Source organism: Pygocentrus nattereri, chromosome 11 (assembly GCF_015220715.1).
Source record: "Pygocentrus nattereri isolate fPygNat1 chromosome 11, fPygNat1.pri, whole genome shotgun sequence".
NCBI classification, from domain to species: domain Eukaryota; kingdom Metazoa; phylum Chordata; class Actinopteri; order Characiformes; family Serrasalmidae; genus Pygocentrus; species Pygocentrus nattereri.
The window spans coordinates 39,578,157-39,590,614 of NC_051221.1; the positions used below are offsets into that span (position 1 = coordinate 39,578,157).

The window sequence follows — 12,458 nt, forward strand, 5'->3', positions numbered from 1 at the left end:
TTATGCCCATTTTTTTATGCGGTTAGGCAACGTGGATCTGGTAAACCGGTTGCTGCTGGACGCTGGCATTACATCTGAAATGGTGAAGCACTGGCGTACACAGGACTTGTGAGTCATGATAGCAGATACACACACACACACACACACACACACACACACACACACACACACACACACACACACATTTAAATGTTGCAAAATGAAACTGCATTCTGTATAAATCACACAACGAAGGGCATGCCATCTATCTTCACTCATGTCCTTTACTAATTCATTACATATAGCCGGTTCACTTCATGTGAACTGTAGGAAACTACTTCACCTGTAAATACCCACGTTTCACTTTCTCTGTCTTTTAAAAACATAGCTTAGGTACTAGTTTCCTAGTTGTTAGAGCTTCATAACATGGACAAAACAGCAGATTGTAAGTATACCACTACATACTATGTGTTTTCAAAAACACATTGCTGAATGTTGATGACTTGCAAATATTATTTGGATTAAAAAAATTCAAGTTTGCAGGATGAATTACTTAATTAAGTCCCAGAAAAGCTCCTCTGTGACGTTGGCCAGGATGCACATAATGCTAAAATAATGTCATTTGCATATTACTGAGGTTTGTTTGCATATTACAGCCATTACAGCAACATATTCCTGTAACTATTACCAAACAATATATTGAACAGACATTAAGGATAAATAGTTAAATAGTAGGCTAAATAATTCATAGCAGCTACTGAATGATATGGCTAAGGTTAGAGTTTAAGAGGTTAACTCTTCCTGTCCTGTTATGTGTTAAACGTTCTATTGTCTGTCTCAATACATGTGATTGGCAGGAGTGAACGAATCAGCGCTAGGTTTGTGGCCACAGATGGAGGCATTACCAGAGTCTATCCCAAGAGGTACGAGTCTGCTTTAAATACTTTAGGTTTACATCTTTGTCCAGTCGCTTAAACAACTTTCATTGAACTAGGCTCCGCTTTCCGAAGCGGTAAACACACCCTTTAAATCTGTTGACTAGTTTAATTGCACACCACTAATGTCAAATCCTGAGAACGGAATGATTTAGATTTTCAGCTTGAGTGTAAACAGGATTTATGGCTGAGTGTACACACAGGGATGATGGAGTGTTTACTGCTTTAGAAACAGAGTTTAGTATGCTAAAGCTACAGAGGCTGCATTGAAGATCCAGACAAACAAAGGTGCTTTAAGGACACTAAGATGTGTGCTGTATTACATATAAGTCCGTACATATTATTGCTGTCCAAAAAAAATGGTCAGTTTTTATTTTTCTACCTCATTTGAACACAGTAGTAGTCATTGTCTGAAAAATTCACAACGAACAAACTAATACAAATGTTTTGGTTTAGTTTACATTCATTTAACTTTTTTGCCTTTTCTTGTAAATTTACTGTTTTTGAGATATATGGTTCATGGAAGTTGTCATCCATTGTAAGGCTTATACATACAACTCAGTCATCAAAAAGTACCTAGGATCAACAAAAAAACATACTTTTATGGTACAAAAGCATCAAAAACGTGCATATAAATGAGAACGAGAAGATGGCCAGAAGCATGTTCTACTCGAATCTGTTTAACTACATGAAAGGTCATGTTACATTTTACACCTTGCTCTCCCTTTTTGGATGATAACTACACTCGTAGTTTTTTAAGCTGTTTTAAAAACTAGGTTTTTAGTTTTTAATTTATTTTGCACAATTTAAAATATACACAAATAGACTTCGATAAAATACAGTGCAGGGAGAGGCAAAAAATCTAACAGACTTATATGAAGCCACCACCTAAATAGCAATAAAATGACACAATATAATAAAAAAGAAAATGCAAAAAGAAAAAAAATCCAACATAATAATGACGTAAAACAAACCTCAAATAACTTAATTGTTAGTAATGGCATTTGAATATAAATGTTCATCGTGTATGTGCACAAGAGCGTCCATGCATATATGAAATATAAATACATATGTTTATGAGATAATAGATTTATACAACCATATTAATTCCTAAGCAATAATAAAAATAAATAGCACAATAAATGAAGCAAATAAAACAGAAGAACAACTACAGTACAGGTATTAAATGATCTTTAGAAGTATCTTTTATAAGATTTTAAAGAACATTTTTTTGCTAAATGGGAATTGCCTATTCCATATTATAGTGCTCCTGAATCTGATTGAGAATTGACCTCTACAACTAAGAAATTTAGGATGAAGATTGACGAGTTGAATATGGATGAACATCTGAATTTAAATTTAAACTGCTCTGGAATGTTCCGTTCATTTAAATATATCTTATAAATAAAAACACCTATTTGAAAAATATTGATTTTGAGAAGAATTTGAAGTTTATGAAATTAAGGAGCAGATGACATATATAAATCTTGGGTTGCAATCCTAACAAAACGTTTCTGAAGGACCCAAATTTTGTGAAGAGTAGTGGAGAAGGTACTGGCCCACACTATATTACAATATATCATCAACAATAGTTCCTAAAAATGTTGCACTTGAAACTTGAGGCATCTAAACAGACTTAATTATAATTTTAGAATGATTCTTGGAGTATAAATTTTTACCACTAAAAATGATAAAATTAGACTGTTTTATATTAAAAGAAAGTTTATTTAATCTAAACCGTATAGTATAGGCATTTAAACCAACATGAACATCCTTAATCAATGTCTTGAAATTTAAATGTGAAGCAACAAGGGTTGTGCAGCCGCAAACATGATTGGAGAAAGAATATTTGAAACATTAGACAAATCATTTATATAAGTGAGAAATAATAATGGTCCAAGAATAGATCCCTGAGGAACCCCACACAATAATCTAGTTTTGCTGGAAGAACAACCCTTAATACAAACAAACTGCCTTCTATTTGAAATATAATTTTTTAACAAGTTGTATGTCATATCCTGAAAACTATATTTATACAATTTTTTCAACAATATCTGATGGTTAACTGTATCAAAAGCTTTTGAAAAGTCTATAAAAATACAAGCTAATTAGTTTTCTTCAAGGGCAGAGGTAACTTTGCCAATCAGGTGAAGCAGAGCCATATAAGTAGAATGATTTTTCCGAAAGCCATACTGATGTTTATAAAGAATAAAATTAGAATCTAGATGAAAATATAATTCATTTATATATTGTTTTTTCTACTATCTTTGAAAAACATGGCAAAATTGAGATAAATCTATAGTTATCAAAACAACATGGATCACCTGCTTTAAACATAGGAATAATCTTGGCAACTTTCCTCTGGTACAACACCTGATTTCATAGACAAAGAGAAAACGTGAGTAAATGGCTGCAATATTGATTGCTTCACAAGGAATGCAGAAATATTGTCATGGCCAGCTGAAGATATTTTTAATCCACCATTATGTCACTTATTTCTTGAATATCAGTAGATATAAAAAGAAGAAATAATACAAAAATTTCTTGTAATAAAATCCAGTGGATAACATTTACATTATTTGGATGACGCTCTTATCCAGAGCCACTTAGAATTTGATCATTTTACACAAGTAGGCGAAGGTGGTGTTAGGAGTCTTGCCCAAGGACTCTTATCGGTATAGTGTAGGGTGCTTACCCAGGTGGGGGATTGAACCCCAGTCTACAGTATAGAAGGCAGAGGTGTTAACCACCACACTAACCAACCACATTACCACAACAGATAGGAATATTGTTAGTTAATTCATGACCAATATTTACAAAACATTTGTCGCATTTCTGAGCTATATGAGATGGATCATTAAGAGAGTTTACACCATCTAACATAACTGAAGGCACCTATATAGAAGTCTTTTCTCTTTGTAACAACTAATTTATTATTTCCCATTTCGTTTTAGTGTCCTTTGACTACCTCATAAATTTTTCACTGATTTTTGAAATTTTTTTTGTAGCTCTAATAGAATGGATAAACTTATTTCTATAGGATTTATGTACACTATGTGTAAGAGGAGTAGGATTTACAATATATTTTCTATGCAATTTATTTTTTTACTCAACATCTTCAATAAATCAACTGTAAACCAATGTTTTTTGAAATCTTGAGTATATTTCTTGCTGAAAGTGCCAATTGGAAAACATTTATTTAAACTAAGACTAATAACTTTCATAAACTTTTGATACACAAAATCAGCATTATTTTCCTCATATATTTCATTCCATGAAGTATTAGCAAGCATGTCTTTAAATTTAGAAATATTTGACTTACTCATAATTAATTTGTATTACTTCCTTGGTATTTTTAGTTTTATTAATGTCAGTCAAAGAATACTGAAAAATGAGAAAATGATCTGATAAATCAGAAATCAGTACTCCAGATTTCACCACTTCATTCAAAGAATTAGTTAAGATGTTATCAATCAAAGTTGCTGAGTTTTCTTTAACTCGTGTTATTTATAGATGAGAGGAAAAAAATGAACTAGAACAAAGAATATTATGAAAATCCCCAGTAGGAGTATCTGCTTTATTTTTAAAAAGATTTATATTAAAATCATCTAAAATATAACAGTGTTTATCCTCCATATATATCAAATCAAGTGATCTGGACAGACGTTCATTAAAATATTTGACCACAGAGTCAGGTGGTGGATAAATAACACCAACAATAACATTCTTTCAATTAAAAGTACCAAAAAGCTCCAAAAAACAGATTCTATCTCCGCCCTTTCAAAATGAGATCATCCCTAATTTTAAAATCATAATCCTTATAAGTAAACTGAGATACTCCACCTCCAGATCTATTTTCTCTTACATAATGAACCGAGTTATATTTAGGAAGTTTAAAGATATCCTTACAATCCTATGTAAGCCATGTTTCTGATAAAGCAGTAAGAGAAAAACAATGTTTAAGCGTAGATAAATCATGAATAAATTTATCATAGCTACCGGGAAGACTTCTTATATTCAAATGAAGAGTAGAGAGTATGTTAGAAGGCATAGAAACACACAAATAAAAAAAGTGGCTTTCATTATAAAAAGTCCAAATATTAGATACATCAAATGAGGATAAAAATGTGTCGACTTCAAAATTATAAGACTTACTTGTAGAAAGATCAAATGGCTTGAACATTTACGGCATTTGGCTGACGCTCTTATCCAGAGCGACTTACAATTTGATCATTTTTACACAGGTAGGCCAAGGTGGTGTTAGGAGTCTTGCCCAAGGACCCTTATTGGCATAGTGTAGGGTGCTTGCTGTGGTGGGGGATTGAACCCCAGTCTACAGCATAGAAGGCAAAGGTGTTAACCACTACACTATCCAACCACATCTGACCCTTAAAATCACATTTGTCACAATCCATAATACAAACAAAAAACAATGTAGTGTAAATATGTAAACCAAACAAGGACTGTGTAAACATCCAGTAGTGAAATTGAATGAGCTATGTTCTGATCACTGACCTTCTTTTGCTGTGATGGATTTTGAATTGGTGGATGATCAATGAGTTTGTCATATCTCAAATATGCAATATCACCTCTCTCTCTCGAGCTGCCTTCATTGCTGAGAGTTCTTTCCTTCTCTGTCAGACAGCTTCAGGGAAGTCCTCATTAATAAAGATGAACCATTCAAGATTTTAGCTTTAACCAGAACAGCGTTTGTCCTTCAATCGCAGGAATTTGACCACAATGGGCCGGGGCTTTCCTGAAGGCAATGCTGGCTTTGTAGTTTTTCTCTGAACAACTTTCTCACGTTTTCTTCAAATTCAGATGAAGTTTCTTTGATAGACTCTTTAATGCCACGAACAACAATAGTATGTTGTCTTGACTGGCCCTCCAAACAGTCTGTCTTGAAATCATCAAATTCCTTTTGAGTCATTTCTAAAGTCACCTTGAAATCACAGACTTGCTTTGACAGATCATCGATCCTCCTGTCTGAAGAATCAACTATGATCTGTACACCAATTTTAAAGCTCTTTTCTTGCTGTTCAAGCAAAGTTATGTAAAAACCTTTTTGCTGGTCCAACAATTCACCAGTTGAGTTATGGAGACATATTGCTCAGTAGTGTTATTAGAAGCTTTGGGTGGCATGTTTTGATCAGCCAATGTCAAGGCGGACTAGGCCCAAGGTTCAGTAAAGTAGAGCCAGAAGCCTCCATGAAATACTTGCAGTGTCCACAATTCTGGTAGAAAGAGTTAATTTCACACTCAAATTCAAGGATTTGGGTAGGATTCATCGGATTGTTATTAGATAGAAGAAAAGCCTATAGACTCCATAAGCCACCAAGGCACAACATTCAGTAAAATTGGGCTAAAAGCCTCCACAAAATCCCAGAAATATCCACAAATTTGATATAAGGTGTTGAATTTGACTCTCTTAAATTCAACCAGCAGATAAAATTACTTTTTAAATAGAATTTTCTCAGGTGCCTAAAACTGCATAGTAGAGTATATACGGTCAGATGTATGACCCCATGTCCTGACTAAAAGGTTCCAGTAAATAAATGTATGTGTACTTATGAATGTTCTACAGTGCTGGTCTAGACTGGAATGAGGAACCAGAGACATATGAGTCCAGTTTCTACAAGAGGAGCCTGGATAATAACATTTACATCTTTACACCACCCTTACCAGACAATAACAGCCGTAAGTCTGTGTGTGTTAGTGTGTGTGTGTGTGTGTGTGTGTGTGTGTGTGTGTTTGACTGATGTTAAAGGAAAGTCTCTCTGTCACTCTGTCAGGTGCAGGTGAGACCATTTTAGTGAGCAAAGCGGTGAATCTTAGCATAAATGGAGTGACGCTTAAACCAGCAGGTAAGGCTAAATAATGGCCAGACGGATGGCCAGACGTACTGATGTACATTGAGAAATAATAATAATGATAATAACAATAATGATAACTTGATTTATATGTAAATGTTACATTACTGTATTAATGTAGGTGTTATATTGCATTGTGTAAACTGTGACTCCTAATAATGGTGCTCTTCTGTTATTTGTTCTAGTGGTTGGTGTAAAACTGGACATCACTAATTGGATGGAAAGCTTCACAAATGCTACAGAGAAGTCTAATGTGAGTCAGAGATACAGACGACACGTTCTTTCCCCCCTCAGTAAAGAGTATCATAGCTTTTTTCCTGTAGACCCCTATCTTAAATATTCCCTAGACATTCTCCCACACTCACACCAAAACCTTGTAAATTAACATATTAATGTTACAGTTAAGCCTTAGTTATTGTGATTGTGTTAATAACGAGGCTTGTGCTTTTTGTCTGTCCCTCACAGTGTAATGATGAGATATGTGGCTGCAAAAGAAATGATCAGGTGACACTTTACACTGTTTACTTACTGAATTCTTAAATTGTTTAATTAAAACTCTAAGCGCTAAATACCTCGGCAGTCTGTTTTTCCACGTTCACCACTTCGCTGTGTCCTCCCGGTTCTCCATCACTCTTACATTCCGCTCTTGAATGTTCAGCACTGACCTTCCAGCACAAAGCAGAATCCACTCAAAATTCCAAAACTTGCCCACAGCTCCGGTTTTCTCTTTCTTACATTCACTCCTGGGTCAGTCAGTTGTAGATGTGGTGTCCACACACAAAATATTGCGCAAAACACAGTCGCTGCATTTGCATTATTCATAGCAACGCATTTCAGTAAAGTACACTTTGAGCATTACAATTGAGCATCTTCAAAAAACCTCCTGTCTCCAAAAAAATGGTACCTCTACAGGAGAGAAGGAAAAATCTTAACTTGATTGTTAATGTAGCAAGATTGTTTGTTGCAAGGAACTTTAGACCATTGCTATTGGTCATTTCTTCATTCTACATTCTCTAGCATTTTCAAATGATGTATACAATTATTAAAAAAGACATATAGAGATACAAGGCTACAACGATATAGTGCTGTTAGTAGTATATAGTACTATAGTACTAATCTCGTTTGAATTGTCTTGTTTTTGTTTGTATTATTGCGCTCAGTGTATTTCAAAGATTCTATCGTAATTCTAGTATTCTTCAATATGGCAAAAATCACATTATCACTGCTGTGTTTCTCTTTACTCTGTCATACTCTGTGATGCATATGTTGTGACCCCATTTTTTTTGCCAAAATATTAAAATATCGCAAAAAAAAATATTTTTTTCATAAAAATTGCCTTTTGGCTGACCCTGGTAAATTTACAGTTCTGTTGACGCTGTTTATCAATAGGCAAGTCTGACAGTTCTGTATTATCATGACAGTTGGTATACCACTGTGTATTAGATATAGGTGCTGGGCTTCTAATGAAACGTTGATGTATTTGGTGTTAAGTCTATTTTAGTCCATTATCCGCTCTCCTATTTGTCTCCACAGAATGTTGACTGCGTGCTCCTAGATAACGGGGGATTCTTAGTCATGGCCAATCAGGATCATTATATTGATAAGGTTGGTTTTTCTTTTCTCACTTGAAAGTTCCTCATCTGCCAGTCAACCACCCTACAGGCTCCCCCTTGCTCCCCCCGCTGTAGCAGAGTAAATGTTTGTGGTTGGGCTTAGCGAGGGAGGCCCATTGGAGCGGAGTGTGTGCAGGATAAATCACGGTGCTGAGCAAAAGCCAGCCTGGACCTAACCCTCCTCTCACAGCCTCTCCAGGGTCCATGCTGACCACTGCCGGCACTGACTGCCCATTCGTTAGGGGTGTTATTGCTTGCAGAGAGGGCTAGAGAGCAGAGAGCGCTTTATACACACTCAGATTTATGCTTCCTCTGGACTTGTAGTTTTACACACACATACACACACACACAGTGCATTGCTGACAGGACATGGTTTCTTCTGGAGCTGAGTTGGGAGCTATTCGCTGTGTGTTCTTAACAGTAACCAGAACAAGGGCAGGCCAAGGGTACTTTATTCTCTTCCCACATGCACACACACACAAACTGTATCACACCTTAGAGATTTTCTTGGCTCAAAGACAACATCAGGTTAGTTTATGGTAATGTAGTGAACTGTGTTAATGAGATTAGTATGGATCCTGTTCACCTCCCATGAGTCCACACACTCAAACTCAATCACAGCAGAATGCCTGTATGAGGGGTATCAACACTATCGGGAGAAAACCCTTTATCTCCAAAATGGTGAGAAGGAAAAAACTTTATTCACTTGTAATGGAATTTTTTGTAAGAATTTATAAGAAGTTATTCTGGACCTTTTCTACTGGTCCCTGTAATGGGAAATCTTAATACAATGTATGGGATGACTGGAGTTTTCAAAGGTTTATATATATATATATATATATAAATTTTATAAGTACAGTACTGTGTAAAAGTCATAATTTTTATTTAATTTCCAGTCAGAATGGCCATCAACTACATAAAGAAGAAGAAAATCAAAAGGAAAGAAGTGAAAAAACAGAAGTTCAAAACTTAATATAAAAATGTTCAAAAAGTATATATATATATATATATATATAAAATAATATATATATATATATATATATATATATATATATATATATATATATATATACTAGCTGTCAAGAAGGCCTTATTAAGAAAAAATAAAATGTACTTTCGACGTGAAAAATACAACCAACTTCTAAGACTGAACTTCAGAGAAGTGAACAAATATCTCAGCAAATTTCTTTAATAAACAGAAAAAAGAATGGAAGCTGTAATAGACGGTAGACACACTAAATACTGAAGCATGTATATGTAATTATTGCGGTTTCTCTATAGTTCTGTGTTAAATATATGTTTTCTGCTTTTATCCGACACTGATAAATGATTGGAAATTAAATAACTGGAAAGAGGTTTGTGACTGAAATCCAATCAGCTGTTTGATGTGATGCATTTTTACACAGTTACTGTACACTAGTTGTTAAAGTTTACTCTCTATAATTGATCTAAATAAAAAAGATTTATAGGTTTTATGATGTATGCAGTTGTTCAAGAAGTTTTGATAATACCATATACTTCAAAAGGCATTTTGACAGAAGCTTTTTCCAATAACAGCACATTGCTCACACATTAAGGAGCTCTAAACTTAACAGACATTTTCATGGAAGACCTTCTTTAGTGTTAGTAAGTAGGCACCTCCCGCTTTAGACAGTTACATAAAACAATCATTGTTGTAAAATCCAAACTGTAACCTTGGCCTTAACTTTTCATGTGAGTTGAAGTCGTATAATCACACATGTACACCAAAATCTGCTTTGCTCAGCTTTGCTTTCTCTTTTCCTGCTTTTGTCTTGTTTTTGTGGAACAGCAAACCTGCTGAAAAACAGTTCTTATACTGAGACAGGCCAATAAATTTTAATGATGTGTTTTAACTGTAACATCTGTTCACGCACACTGTTACTTTCAAATATGCTGCAGATGACGTGCGTTGCAGTGTCACTCTTGGTAGCTATTCAGATGAAATTCATTCATGTAGTAAATGATCAGAAACGAACGATCGCAGCTGAAAGAAGGCTTGTCTGTGTTTGTGTGCCTGTTAGATCGGCCAGTTCTTTGGTGTGATTGACCCCATTCTGATGATCAACTTGCTGAATGAGTCTCTGTTCTCCTTCAACAAAACCTACGACTACCAGTCGGTCTGTTACCCCGTCAAAGAAAACAGATCGTCCGCAGGCCTCAGATCAGTATATGTGGTGAGTTCAACAGCGACTGACATTTACAAACAAACTTAATGATCACTGAGTGGAGCGGCGGGTCATAGTGGCCAAAACTAGTTCCTTTTGAAACCGTTGGAGGGTTCTGCTGAACTTGTTGCTGACGTAGAGTCATAGCGACGAGACTACAGTCGGCAATGACTAGTTCTCAGGAGAGAACAGCTGTGGTTTGGACATAGACTTGAATATCCACTTTTACCCTTTACCCAGAGTGCACAGGTATACAACACACATCCTATAGGCTAACATACAACATAGCTAAATAGGCATGTTTATAGGTTATGCTTGTAAAATGCAAGCCATATATATATATATATATAAATTTATATAAATTTAGACCCCTTTAAATGTTGCTTGCTAAGTCAGCAGGCTTTAGCCTCAGAAATAAAGGTACTAATACTAATAAAGGTACTGTGACTGGGGCAGAACCCCAGTTATCACTGGGCTGGTACCCTGAAGGGTATATCTCAGTACCTTTAGTCAGGGAACATAATTATACCATAATCAACTGGAATTATATCTTCCAAGTTGTACTGGCTCCACACACCCCGTCTCGCCTCCAGCCTTTTATTTTAATGTTCTAGTTTAAAACTTATGAAAATATACAATGTATGTACTTTCCCACTGGGAAAAAACTTTTTTAGGGTTCATAACTGGATTTACATGTTTTGTACCTTGATGAACGAAAGATGTACCTGCACAGTACTAGCTGGTCAGTTTAGGCTACACTGTATTTAGCTATATTAGTCATTAGTTAGCTATATTATGGAGTGGGCAATATGACAATGTTTATTGTTATCGTAAAAGAGCATAATTAGTACCGTTAACTGAATTTTTTACAGTGTAGTTTGTGAAACACTGAATATAATTCATTGTCGTTTTATAGGTTTGTTGGTATATTATAGTATTTTAAGTAGTGTTTGTTGTAAGTGGTGCTAGAGTTTCTATTTTGTCTGTTTCAGCTTTTATATTGTGTTGTAAATTGTGAATTGTGAAAATGTTGTGAAATATAACGATATAATGTTTTGCCATATCACCCAATCCTACAATATTAGGTAACAAATGATAAATAAATGGGGGATCAGAGTTGCTGTATTATGTATTTACTCATGAACTACCGCAACGAGCATTAGACAGTCCAATCTTAACTAGGATACTGATGACGTAGTGTCATGGCATTAGGCTATATTTAGTCTGGTTATCTGTATGAGTTGTCTACCTTCCTGTTCACTGGGCTTTGGTGGAGACACATGTTTATAACACACTTTAAACATATGGTTTTCAGTATCAGTGAAGACCAAGAAATGAGAGAGAGAAAAAGAAAGAGAGGTGAATTCAATGAAATCAATAAAACTATCAACTGATTTTGTAAATATAGGGTTCAGCATGTATTTTTGACTGAAAATAAATGGGTAAACAAATAATTAAATAGTGAACTAATACAGTTAAGCAGGGTAGCTCATTTACTAGTTTATGGAAGAATGGAGGGATGAACCTAAACTGACAGTTGGTACTCAGCAGCCAATTTATTCACCATGTGATGTTCGTCACTCTTCTGAAAATCGGACTTCAGGCCAATTTTGGTCCTAGTCGTGACACTGGAGGTCTTAATCAAAGGCCTTTAATCTTATAGCACCATAGTCTGCTACCTCCGTCGTGAAAAGTTCGTAGCCTGCTAAAAACGTTACCGCCTGCTAAAAATAGCTGTTTGTGCTCAGGCCTTCAGCTGGCCCTGTAAACTCTGGCAGGCCATAAAGCGAAAGTGAGCCTCAGCCATCATTGGCGTGTGATCGCTCTATAATCAACCCACAGGGCCGGCTCACGCTCTCTTTCTGATCTTCAGTG

The 12,458-nt window shown here is 35.4% G+C and overlaps 1 protein-coding gene across 2 annotated transcripts in view; it reads left to right on the forward strand.

The window, feature by feature from the left end:
- Positions 1–12,458, forward strand: part of cacna2d1a (calcium channel, voltage-dependent, alpha 2/delta subunit 1a) — a 172,985-nt gene that overhangs the window by 144,311 nt on the left and 16,216 nt on the right. For both annotated transcript variants that reach the window (XM_017706447.2, XM_017706448.2), the window contains 8 exons: positions 27–108; positions 837–902; positions 6,499–6,611; positions 6,707–6,778; positions 6,970–7,037; positions 7,250–7,288; positions 8,318–8,389; positions 10,440–10,592. In XM_017706447.2, coding sequence (XP_017561936.1) covers positions 27–108; positions 837–902; positions 6,499–6,611; positions 6,707–6,778; positions 6,970–7,037; positions 7,250–7,288; positions 8,318–8,389; positions 10,440–10,592 — 665 coding nt within the window. The remainder of the gene's footprint in view (positions 1–26; positions 109–836; positions 903–6,498; positions 6,612–6,706; positions 6,779–6,969; positions 7,038–7,249; positions 7,289–8,317; positions 8,390–10,439; positions 10,593–12,458) is intronic.